This window comes from Mastomys coucha, unplaced genomic scaffold (genome assembly GCF_008632895.1).
Source record: "Mastomys coucha isolate ucsf_1 unplaced genomic scaffold, UCSF_Mcou_1 pScaffold18, whole genome shotgun sequence".
NCBI classification, from domain to species: Eukaryota; Metazoa; Chordata; class Mammalia; order Rodentia; family Muridae; genus Mastomys; species Mastomys coucha.
This window is the reverse complement of record NW_022196900.1, coordinates 71,399,934-71,413,304: the sequence shown is the minus strand read 5'-3', so window position 1 is coordinate 71,413,304 and position 13,371 is coordinate 71,399,934. Positions and strand designations below refer to the sequence as shown.

The following is a 13,371-nucleotide window of genomic DNA, read 5'->3' as shown; positions in this document are numbered from 1 at the left end:
GGAGGCTCTGATCCTACCACTGGAGAAGCAGAGAGAGGGATTCCCTGGACCCAGGCCAGTCTAGCCAATTTGGTAAGTTCCAAGTTCAATGAGAAAATCAAGTAGAAAGTGATCAAGAAGAACACCAGATATCCTTCTGTGACAAATGTTTTATAAATCTGTATTTCTCTGCTCTTGGGAAAGTAATACATCTTTATCTTTCTGTATTTCTTCCTTCTGAGTGGCCTGCTCAGACTTCCTTTTATTCGTTTCTATGTAGAATTTTCCGTTTCTCATACAGTCAGTATATTAATCATTCTCTATGAACTCAGATACTGTTTTATAAAAGGAAGAGTCAACTCATTGTTTTGTGGGAAATAAGTTTCCTTATTGGTATCATTTGAAATGCACACAAGGTTAAAACCAAGAAAAAAGGGCTTTATACCTAGAACAATTTTACTGGAATAAAATGAGCAAACCCTCCAAGGTTTTAAAATGCAAAAATAAAATGGATTACAGACCTAAACAAAGAATTCTCCACTGCAGAATCTTGAATGACCAAGAAGAATCTAAACAAATGCTCAGAATCCTTAGTAATCAAATGACCCTGAGATTCCACCTTACATCAATTAGAATGAATGAGATAAAAAAAAACTCAGGTGACAGCAGATTCTGTTGATGATGTGAAGAAAGAGGAACACTCCTCCACTGTTATTGGGATTGCAAGCTGGTGCAACCACTTTTGAAATCAATTTGGTGGTTTCTCAGAAAACTGGAAATAGTTCTACCTGAAGATCCACTATACAAATAGTAGGCACATATATAAAAAAATGTTTCAACATATCAAGGACACATGTTCCACTATGTTCTTCGCAGCCTTATTTGTAATAGCCAGAAGATGGAGACATCCCAGATATCCCTCATGGAAGAAATCATATAGAAATATGGTACATTTGCACAATGGAATACTACTCAGGTATTAGAAATGAGGAGTTTAAGAATTTTGAGGTCAAATGAACAGAACTAGAAAGCATCATTCTTAGTGAGGTAACTCATACCCAAAAGGACATATATGTTATTTACTCACTGATAAGTGGATATTAGCTCAAAAAGCTCAGAATGCCCATGATACAACTCACAGACCACATGAAGTTTCACAAGAAGGAAAGTCAAAGAGTGGATGCTTCAATCCCACTTAGAAGGGGGAACAAAATAATAATGTGAAGCAGAGGGAGGGAGGGAGGGATCTTGGTGGGAGGGGTGAGGTGCAGGGTAAATGGGAGGCAGAATCAGATATGGGAAGAGACAGGAAAAAACATTTAGAGGTCCAGTAAAATTCATAGATATCTTTAGCATTGAGTTGTAGGGAATGGGAAGAACCATTCCCAATTTTGCGTTCCCATGTTAGGAAAGCAAAAGGCTCCCAGGACCCAATGGGAATGATATTAGCTGAAGTACCCAAGAGCAGGGATATAGAACCTTAGGAAACCACCTTCTGTAAGTAGACATAGCCCTCTATTGAGGGATCAGCCCACCACCCATCACAAAAACTTTAACCAAGAATTATTCCTGACTAACAGAAATGCAGGAACACAAAATGGAGTGTAGACTGAAGGAAAGGCCATCTAGAGACTACTCTACCTTGGGATCCATCTCATTCAAAGACACCAAACGTTTACATTATCGGTGATGTCAACATGTGCTTGCAATCAGTAACCCAGTATGACTGTTCCCTTAGAGTCTCTGCCTGCACCTAAGATTGATCCAGATACTCTCAGCCCACCATTAGACTTAATCTTATGACCCCAATGGAAGAGTTAGCTAGTGTACAGAATGTTCTGAAGAGGATTGCAAGAACTTTCCACTGATATCTATTTTAAAGTTCAACATTGCTATAAGTAGGCACAATGAAAGCAAACCATTCCCTATCCTGCTCATGAAAGGGTATAATAGAAAAGCAGTCTTTCAAATAAATGATTATATAGGCCATAGTTTAGGTAGTAAAGAAGTTAAAGGAGTTTCATGGCTATAATGGACACATTCATTGAATTACTTTACTCCCAGCTCTAAAACCTCTTAACACTCTTGATTTTCTCTATTTCTTTTTCATAACAAATTCAGGAGTTGTCAATGGGCTGGCAGACCCCTCTATTTATTTGTCTTCCAGCTGCTCTTATACCAGATGTTCAAGATTCTATTGTATTTCCTTAGCCATGGGTCATTGATCTACCACACTGGCATGTGAGTTAACCATTTTCAGGGGATGGCTATCGACATTTTAGAAGTGGCTCCTCTTATAAATTTGTAAATTCAGTTCCTCTTCTGTCTTGTGATTGAAAAATTGGCCAAACCCGGGGTTTCTTTAGATAACATACACCAATACCTTTCTCAGGAACATCTACGATTTCACCCTAATTTTCATCATGGGATGTATTTTGGATCACTGAAATGTTAGCCCATGTACCCCACTCTTGTAAATGATCTGTTCCCCATAAATTTATTGGCACATCATCCTTATAAGACCTTAAATTTCATATTTTACTTTCTGTCTTTTCTTTTTTTTAAAAAAAAATCATCCCTCAATTATGTGAGTAAATTCTTTGTGGATATACAGACAAATCTTTTCATGTTTTACGACCAACATTAAAGACATGTTACCGTTGCTAGTGGTTTCTTATGATTTTCTGTGATATGAGTTTATTTCCACTATTGTAATATACAGTTAACCATATATTTGAAATTCATCTCTGTAATCCCATGAAACTGACATCATTCAACAACCCAGCTTTTCTACTATACTTTCACTCTAACAAGATCCCTTTCAAATGATGCTTTACTCTCAAATATCTCAGTCTTGGTTGCATGATTTATACCTCATCACATTGAGCATGCAACTGTTCACTACAGATAATAGAATCCTCATTCCATTTCATAAGGACAAAGGTATAGACATTGAGTTTTGCCAGTACAGAGTCTTACTTTCAGATTGGTTATCCTCACATTGCATTTTTAAAGGTAGGTGATGATTCCCCTGCAAATTGACCCAGGTTGACAAAAGAAAATTTATTTACTTCATCAAAGCACCCATGACAGACAGAATATTCCATGTAAGTCTACATTAGTGTGTCAGTGTTTATTTGAGATTGATTACTTGTGCCTGGATGATTCAAATATAGATAACTATATTTCTGAATAAGTTACTACAGTATGTGTGATTACATACAGAACTTATATGGCAATCACCACATATAAATGTGGTTTGAAGTTAATTAACATAAAGGCTACACCCATTTTTAAAAACAGCATTGTGAGAAGCTGCATCAGCAAAGCAGGAGATACAGGATCAAAAAATCGATAAAGACATATATGACATGTGACTCAGGAGTTTATGACTTCCTGTTACAACTGACTGGGGAAGCATTGATTGGCTAGCTTTAACTACTTCTTTTCCTCCTACCTAAGTTCCCCACCACTCAGCCCTACTTACCACACATTGAATGTAGTTTAACAGAGTAAGGTATGTAGAAGGCAATCAACACAATTGATGATATACTCAGAATCAGTATCCAAGCAGTTCTCCACGAAAACAGTTTACCTAAAACAATGAGTCACAAATCTTACCACTGAGAAAACTTAGGATGGACATATCTAGTTAGAAATGCTGGTTCCTCTGATGCATGTTACTCTTTAATATACTACCACATGGCAAATTAGTCATAGGCAAGTATGGTGAGATACTTATAATGAGTTGGGCTAGAAGCAGGTCATGACCTGAGAAAAAATAAGCCAGGTAGAATTTAGAGTGAGGCTGCTTTAAGGGTATGTAAAGTTCATCATCTTCCCATCCATACTGCCTCATAAGATTACTTGGTAAAATGAGGAGACTTTTCTCATCTTATAGTTTCTTAAGATCAAAATCTTCCCTAATGCTCAGATGTAGGCTTCCAAGGATTAGTATAACATCAGTCCAAATTAGTGCTGTAATACTCATGTCTGAAATATCACTATATGTACACTTCTCACTTTAATGTACTCATTGAATGTTGGGTACTGGTTTGTGTAAGTTTTTCTTTGCTGTTCCTCATATGAATTTCATATCTTTATTCCTAGATTAATATTCTACACTGTTTTAAACACTTCATTTTGTCCAACAGAATGCTGATTCAGAGACCACCATGAATTCTTCTACAACCTTTTAGATATTTCTTTCTTGTGGAATAAACCTGCACTTAGCTGATATTTTCTTATATTTAATTCATAAGAATTAGTTCTTTTCCAGACAAAGTCTTATGCCTTGAAACAAAATGAACTCAAAGTGGAATTTTGCCAGCCTACCAATCAGTCAGTAGCAAATTTCTATATGATTGCATGTGACCAAGACTTTTTTTCCATCTTCATTCTTCTTTCTTTGTGATTATAAAAATGTTTAAATCTCATATTTCCTAAACTGCAACACAAACTCCAAAGTTTGTGTTAACATTACTTTAAAGTATGTTGTTCAAAATTCACAAATGTGTAAAGATAATACTGCATAATAAACTATACCATTTGTTATTAAATGAAGGTATAAATTAACAAATACTTCAATTTTTAAAAATTGTGTGTGTGTACTATAGATTATTTATACATAATTGAATATATACACATACACACATATAAACATATCTTTCTACTAAATCATTGGATTTAGTCTTTATAATAGTCTCTTCCAAGTAGCATCTAGCTACTGCAGGGATGGAAACCAATACTGATGCATGCTTACAACCCATTTTTTTGTTTGTTTCATTTAATCCAAGCATCAAGTATTGTTTCATTAATTACAACATGACATCCAATATTTAAATCAGTTAGTAGGGAGAGTGTATAAAACCATCAAGAATTTAGTTTTTGCAGAAGACACAATCATAAAGAAATAGCATAATCCTACAGTTGCATAATGGATTAAAAAACTAATATGAAAGAAAGCAGAGTTTGAATAAATGGTAAAGAAACAGGTACTCCCTGGTGCATGTAAAGAGATGAGTTGTATGCTTTAGGTCAGTCATTAAGTTAATGCTTATTAAGGTATAAGATTTGAATATGGAATCAAAGTGGATAAGGAAAGTTAATTCAGTTTACAATATGCTGAAAGAGGAAACTACTTGATAAAAAGTCTTTAGGCAGAGCTCATTTACATGATGTATGAGTTTACAAGATGGAGATGAAAAACATTAGGAGGTGAGGCCATAAAGTTACCAAAGGAACAATGACTTATATATTGGGAGATGTTTAAAAATAAGTAAATAGAGAGTAATTTTAGGGTATTAAATACAGATATTTTAAGTAAATCATTCTAACTCTATGTTCAAAATAAACCATCTTAAACTAGTTTAGATCCAAGATAATTTTAAGGAGATATTTCAAATTCATAAATCATAATTTAGACTTAGATAAAAAGGAAAAGATGGTGAGAAGTGATGATTTAGGAGGATCCAGTTATTGTGATGATATTATCTCTCTGTCTCAGTTTTTTCTAGTTTTATCATCAGGTTTGACTCCTATTTTTCTTTTTCGAGTATGTGACTAAATTGGTATCATTATTACTACCTAACTTAGACAACTCTGGATATATTTTAATGAAGCTTGTATTATTATTTTGTATACATGAGTGAAATAGAAATCAGTAGTAAAGATTTGGTTCTGAGAAACTGAAATTATAAAATTTGATTACACAACAGTAAATTAAGCAATCTTGGGATTAACCATGAATTTAGTTTTTGATATGCTTATTTTATGAAATTTAATAGACTTTTGGTTTGACTTATGCACTTTCATATGATAGCAGAAGTGAGAGGAGATATAACTGTAGGAACTCTTAGAGTTCTGGTGGTATTTAAAGCCATAAGATAAAAGAAAACTGGAAGAGAGTAAGATGTCAATATACTAATTGGTCTCATTGACTTAAGACTAACTAGTGTCATCTGGGAAGAAGAAACCCTAATTGAGTAGTTGTCTTCATCAGTTTGCCATTGTCCGTTTCTTGATTAATGATGAACGTAGTAGGCTCATCCCACAAGGAGTGGCTGCTGTCATCTTTGGGCAGATGTTCATGTGTTGTTTAAGAAACTAAGCTGTGTGGGCTAGAGAGATGGCTCAGCCTTTAAAGGCTAGGCTCACAACCAAAAATATAAGAAACTAAGCTGTGAAAACCAGGGAGGAAAATCCAGTGAATAGTGTTCCTCTGTGGTTTCTGCTTCAGTTCTTGCTTCCAAATTCCTAATTTGAGCTCCTGTTCTGGCTTTCTTTGGTGTATAGTACTGTAATACAAATAGACTCTTTCCCCTCATTCATTTGTTTATGATCATGACATTTTATAGTGACAGAAAAAGAAACTATAATAGTCAAGGATACAGAGTGATAATTTTTTCATTTTTTTTGTTTTTGTTTTGTTTTCTTCAAGACAGGATTTCCATGTATAGCCATGGCTGTCCAGGAACTCACTCTGTAGACCAGGCTAGCCTTGAACTCAGAAATCTACCTGCCTCTGCCTTCCAAGTGCTGGGATTAAAGGCATGAACCAAAACTGCCCAGCTAAAGTGATAAAATTAATACATCAAAGAAAGTAAGTGATGTCATACTAAGTAATGAGTAAGACCATGGGAAAATAAGTCCTTACAAACTATGCCAAAGAAGAATAGAAAAATAAGAATGTGTGGAAATGGCTGTTACTGAAAAAAAAAAAAACATATTTTACCTGGTAGGACAATACTTATGCTTTCTTCTTGGTGAGTTATAAGGTTTTGAATGAAGCAGGTGACATTCCAGTGGGAGTTGGCTTTAATGAGAAGGGCCATTTTCATGGTGAAAATTTTGTTGTTATCTTGTAAATGGGATTCTGATGTAGCTTGAATGAAGTTTCCTTTGCTGTCTCTCCATTCCATGTGAGGCTTTGGGAACCATCCTTTTGAATGACACTCCAACATAACACCTTTGATATTAGGGGGATGCATAAGAATGTGTATGTCTGAGCTTGTGGCTGGTTAAAAACAAAACAGGAAAATACTGTTGTTACTTATACATGGAAGAAGACATGAAAGGAGCTAGATGGAAAGGGTTTAATATGCTGTCAGCAACATGTCCAAATTAAGTCAGATGAGAAAAGACGTTTCACTGATTCATTCATTTATTTAAAATGTCTTTGGTATTTACAAAGTAATAGAAATGTACCTTAATCTTTCAATTATGACAAACAGAAATAAATATTTGAACCTCACATATATTGTAATTTAATGTTTTTGCTTTAGAATTGTTAATAGTTACTTTTGAACTACTGAAAACTGATTATAAAGTGAGTTCCATTTTAAACACTATGGAACTATGTTGAAACTATGTGCATTTTAATTGTAGGTAAATTTATAAAAATGTGTTTTATATAAAACAGGTAATAAATTAATATTATGAAAAGTATGTATTTAATTAGAAAAATGAACATGTCTGAAAATGATTAAAGGAATATAAATTACATATAGCTGTCTTTACTTCCCATATGGCATTATATCTGAATATAGTGAAATTTGTTGCTAAAATTGTAAGATTTAGGAAAATTAATTGGGCATTTAGTAGTCAGTGAATTAATTTGGGTAGAAATAAAAAAAATTCTATCTGGTGATTATCTAAGGAGGGACAAGCCAGGAGCACACAGGCTGCAGGAGCATTACAACAGCTGGGACAGGATCCTTCAAGCCTCCATCTGCCCCCAGGAGCTGGAGCTCTCCCACAGCCCTCTGTGCATTGGTCCTGCCAGGGGAAAGATGGTCTCCAGGGAATTCTGACACAGGCTTACAGGCCCATAGGAGGGACAAGCTCAAGCCAGAAACAGCAAGACAGAGTAACATCAGAGATAACAAGATAGTCAAAGGCAAGTACAAGAAACTTAGGCTTGTGCAAGGCTACATGGCATCATCAGAACCCAGTTCTCTCGCAACAGCAAGTCTAGGATACCCAAACAAACCAGAAAAACAAGATTTGGATTTAAAATCCCATCTCATGATGCTGATAGAGGACTTTAAGAAGGATAAAAATACTCTATTAAAGAAATACAGGAGAACATAGATAAACAGCTAGAAGCCCTTAAAGAGGAAACGCAAAACTCCCTTAAAGAATTACAGGAAAACTCAATCAAACAGGTGAAGGAAATGAACAAAACCATCCATGATCTAAAATTGGAAGTAGAAACTAAGGAAATCACAAAGGGAGACAACTCTGGAGATAGAAAACCTATAAAAGAGGTCAGGAGTTATAGATGTGAGCATCACCAACAAAATACAAGAGATAAAATATAGAATCTCAGGTGCAGAAAATACCACAGAAAACATTGACACAACTGTCAAAGAAAATGCAAAATGCAAAAAGATCCTAACCCAAAATATTCAGGAAATCCAGGACACAATGAGAAGACCAAACCTAAGGATAAAGGTATAGAAGACAGTGAGTGAAGGTTTCCAACTTAAAGGGCCAGTGAATATCTTCAACAACATTATAGAAGAAAAACTACCCTAACCTAAAGAAAGAGATGCCCATGAACATACAAGAAGGCTACAGAACTCCAAATAAATTGGACGAGAAAAGAAATTCCTCCCATCACATTGTAATCAAAACACCATATGCACTAAACAAAGTATTAAAAGCAGTAAAGGAAAATGTTCAGGTAACATATAAAGGCATATCTATCAGAATTACACCAGACTTCTCCCCAGAGACTATGTAAGCCAGAAGATCCTGGGCAGATATCGTTTGGGCCCTAAAAGAATACAAATACTAGCCCAGACTACGAAACTCAGCAAAAATGCTCAATAACCATAGAAGGCGACACCAAGGTATTCCATGATAAAAACAAATGTATACAATATCTTTTCACAAATCTAGTCCTTCAAAGGATAATAAATAGAAAACTCCAATACAAGGAGGGAAACTACACTCTAGAAATAGCAAGAAAATAATCTTCTTTTTTTTTTTTTCATGCCTCAGGTAGGTCTCGTTTATTCCTGGATTTTGCAACTCATGTACAGAGTTAAATAAAAGAGTAAAATGTGGCAAGGTGGCTTCACAGGCTTAATGGCATTAATGGCATTATAAGACTGTTTTGCAAAGGGGCTAGCAGACAAGGAGCTAATAATAAATACATCCTTCTATCAACCTGCATGCTGCTTTGCTCCGTTTTCACTTTGACCCTTACCGTACCTGATACCAAAACAGAAACCCTTAACGAGAACGTGTGCACATCAGTTATCAAGTGATGAGGCTTTTCTGGAATGTTTCTACAGTACATATGAAGGGACATTTCCAGGTGCGCACACCTATGAAGGCAAGTTGGAAGACTCTCTGGCCCTGCTAAAACCTAAGTGTCTTTTGCCTCAGGCAGTTCCATGGTGATAGCAGAGACTGAAGGAAGGACAAGCCAGCCTAAATATAGCTATCTCCTGAGAGGCTCTGACAGTACCTGACTAATACAGATGTAGAGGCTCACAGCCATCCATTGAACTGAGTACATGGTCCCCAATGAAGGAGTTAGAGAAAGGACCTATGGAGCTGAGGGGTTTGCAGCCCCTTAGGACGAAAAACAATATGAACTAACTAGTACCCTCAGAGCTCCCAGGGTCTCAACCACCAACCAATAATCTTCTTTTAAATAACCAAAAAGAAGATGGCCACATAAATGTAATTCCAAATCTAACAACAAAAATAACAGGAAGCAACAATCACTTTTCCTTAATATTTCTTAATATCAGTGGACTTAATTATCCTACAAAAAGACATAGACTAACAGACTGGATATGTAAACAGGACCAAACATTTTGCTGTATACAAGAAACCCATCTCAGGGACAAAGACAGATACTACCTCAGAGTAAAAGACTGGGAAATAATTTTCCAAGCATATGGTCCCAGGAAACAAGCTGGAGCAGCCATTCTAATATTGAATTAAATAGACTTTCAACATAAAGTTATCAAAAAAGATAAGGAGGGACACTTCACACTCCTCAAAGTTAATATCTACCAAGATAAACTCTCAGTTCTGAACATCTATGCTTCAAAAGCAAGGGCACCCACATTCATAAAAGAAACTTTCCTTACACTCAAAGCACACATTTTACCTCACACAATAATAGTGGAAGACTTCAACACCTCACTCTCATCAAAGGACAGATCGTGGAAACAGAAACTAAACAGAGACACAGTTAAATTAACAGAAGTTATGAACCAAACGAATTTAACAGATATCTATAGAACATTTCATCCAAAAGCAAAAGAGTATACTTTCTTCTCAGTACCTCATGGTCACATTTCTCCCAAATTGACCATATAATTGGTAACAAAACAGATACAAGAGTATTGAAATAATCCCATGCATCCTATCAGATCACCACTGACAAAGGCTGGTCTTAAATAACAACAAAAATAATAGAAAGCCCACATACACATGAAGCTAAAGAACATTCTACTCAATGATAACTTGGTCAAAGAAGAAATAAAGAAATTAAAGAATTTTCAGAATTTAATGAAAATGAAGCAACAACATACACAAATTTATGGAACAAAATGAAAGCAGTGCTAAAAGGCAAACTCATACCCCTGAGTGCCTCCAAAAAAGAAAAGGGAGAGAGCAAACAATAGCAGCTTGACAGCACAACTGAAAGCTCTAAAAGAAAAAGAAGCAAATAGACCCAAGAGGAGTAGAAGGCAGGAAATAATCAACCTCAGGGCTGAATTCAGACAAGTAGAATTGAAAAGAACTATACAAAGAATCAAACAAACCTGGAGCTGGTTCTTTGAGAATTTAACAAGATAGATAAACCCTTAGCCAAACTAACCAGAAAGTACAGATACAGTATTGTAATAAACAAAATTAGAACTGAAAAGGGAGATATAACAACAGAAACTGAGGAAACCCCCCAAATCATCAGATCCTACTACAAAAGCATATACTCAACAAACTGGAAAATCTGAAAGAAATGGACAATTTTCTAGACATATCCCAGGTACCAAAGTTATGTTAGGATCAGATAAACAATATAAACAGTCAAATAACCCTTAAAGAAATAGAAGCAGTCATTAAAAGTCTCCCAACTAAAAGCAGCCCAGGACCAGAGGGGTTTAGTACAGAGCTCTATCAGAACTTCAAAGAAGACCTACTATCAGTATTCTTCAAATTATTCTATAAAATAGAAACAGAAGGAACACTACCCAATTTTTTCTAAGAAGCCACAATTACTCTGATATATAATCCACACAAAGACCTAACAAAGAAAGAGAACTTCTGACCAATTTCCATTATGAATATCAATGCGAGAAAACTGAATCAAATTCTCACAAACTGAATCCAAAAACATATCAAAATGATCATCCATCATTATCAAATAGGCTTCATCCAAGGGATGCAGGGATGGTTCAATATACAGAAATCCATCAACATAATCCACTATATAAGCAAACCCAAAGAAAGAAAAACATATGATCATCTCATTAGATACTGAGAAAGCATTTGACAAAATCCAAAACCCCTTCATGATAAAAGTCTTGGAAAGATCAGAAATTCAAGGCTCATACCTAAATATAGTAAAAGCAATATACAACAAACTAGTAGCCAACATCAAACTAAATGGAGAGAAACTTGAAGCAATCCCACTAAAATCAGGAACTAGACAAGGCTGCCCACTCTCTCCCTACCTATTCAATATTAAACCTATTAGACAACAAAAGGGAATCAAAGGGGTACAAATTGGAAAGGAATAAGTCAAATTATCATTCTTTGCTGATGATATGATAGTATACTTAAGTGACTCCAAAAATTCTACCAGAGAACTCCTAAACCTGATAAACAACTTCAACAAAGTAGCTGGATATAAAATTAACTCAAGCAAATCAGTGGCCTTCCTGTACTGTTTTGGCTTCTATAAGGCAAAGGACACTGTCAGTAGGGCAAAATGGCAACTCACGGATTGTAAAATGATCTTTATTAACCTTCCATCAGATAGAGGGCTAAAATCCAATACATATAAAGAACTCAAGAAGTTAGACTCCAGAGAACCAAATAATCCTATTAAAAATGGGGTTTAGAGGTAAACAAAGAATTCTCAACTGAGGAATAACCAATGACTGAGAAGCACCTAAAGAAATGTTCAACATCTTAGTCATCAGGGAAATGCAAATCAAAACAACCCTGAGATTCTACCTCACACCAGTCAGAATGGCTAGGATAAAATACTCAGGTGACAACATTTGCTGGCAAGGTTGTGGAGAAAGAGGAACACTCCTTCATTGCTGGTGGAAATGCAAGCTGGTACAACCACTCTGGAAATCAGTTTGGTGGTTCCTCTGAATATTGGACGTAGTACTACCAGAGGACCCAGCTATACCACTCCTGGGCATATACCTAGAAGATGCTCCAACATGAAATAAAGACACATGCTCCACTATGTTCTTAGCAGCCTTATTTATAATAGTCAGAAACTGGAAACAACCCAGATGTCCATCAACAGAGGAATGGATACAGAAAATATGGTGCATCTACACAATGGAATACTACTCAGCTATTAAAATGATGAATTCATGAAGTTCTTAGGCAAATGGATAGAACTAGAAAATATCATCCTGACTGAGATAACCCAATCACAAAAGGACACACGTGGTATGCACTCACTGATAAGTGGATATTAGCCCAGAAGTTTGGAATACCGAAGATACAATTCACACACCACATGATGCTCAAGAAGAAGGAAGAGCACTGTAAGTATACTTTGTTCCTTCTTAGAAGGGGAATAAAAATACACATGGGAGGAGATACAAAGTGTGGAGCAGAAACTAAAGTAAAAGCCATGCAGTGACTGTAGCACCTGGGGATCCATCCCATACACAGTTAATAAACCAGGACACTCTCATGGATGCCAAGAAATACATGCTGAAAGGAGCAAGATATTAGCTGTCTCCTGAGAAGCTCTGCCAGTGCCTGACAAAAACAGAAGTGAATGCTCACAGCTATCTACAGGACTGAGCTCAGGGTCTGCAATGGAAGAGCTAGAGAAAGGACCCAAGGAGCTGAAGGTGTGCAACCCCATAGTAGGAATAATAATATGTACTACCCAGTACCCCAGAGGTTCCAGGGACTAAACCACCAACCAAAGAGTACACATGGAGGGACTCCTGGCTCCAACTGCATATGTAGCTGAGTATGGACTTGTGGGACATCAATGAGAGGAGAGGTCCTAGCCAGGCAGTGGTGGTGCCCATCTTTAATCCCAGCACTTGAGAGGCAGAGGCAAGCATATTCTGAGATCGAGGCCAACATGGTTTATAGAGTGAGTTCCAGGACAGCCAGGGCTACACAGAGAAACCCTGTCTTGAAAAAACCAAAAAA

General features: G+C 36.2%; 1 protein-coding gene across 5 annotated transcripts in view; it reads right to left on the bottom strand.

Annotated features, from left to right (window-relative positions):
• The window catches only part of LOC116096416 (selection and upkeep of intraepithelial T-cells protein 2-like), a 98,573-nt gene that overhangs the window by 51,661 nt on the left and 33,541 nt on the right, over positions 1 to 13,371 (bottom strand). For all 5 annotated transcript variants that reach the window (XR_004120996.1, XR_004120997.1, XM_031378215.1 and 2 more), the window contains exons 4-5: positions 6,713 to 6,994; positions 3,467 to 3,574 (exon numbers count right to left, since the gene is read on the bottom strand). Coding sequence is in view for 3 of the 5 variants with exons in the window: in XM_031378215.1 (XP_031234075.1) it covers positions 3,467 to 3,574; positions 6,713 to 6,994 (390 nt within the window). In the remaining 2 variants the exon portion in view is untranslated. The remainder of the gene's footprint in view (positions 1 to 3,466; positions 3,575 to 6,712; positions 6,995 to 13,371) is intronic.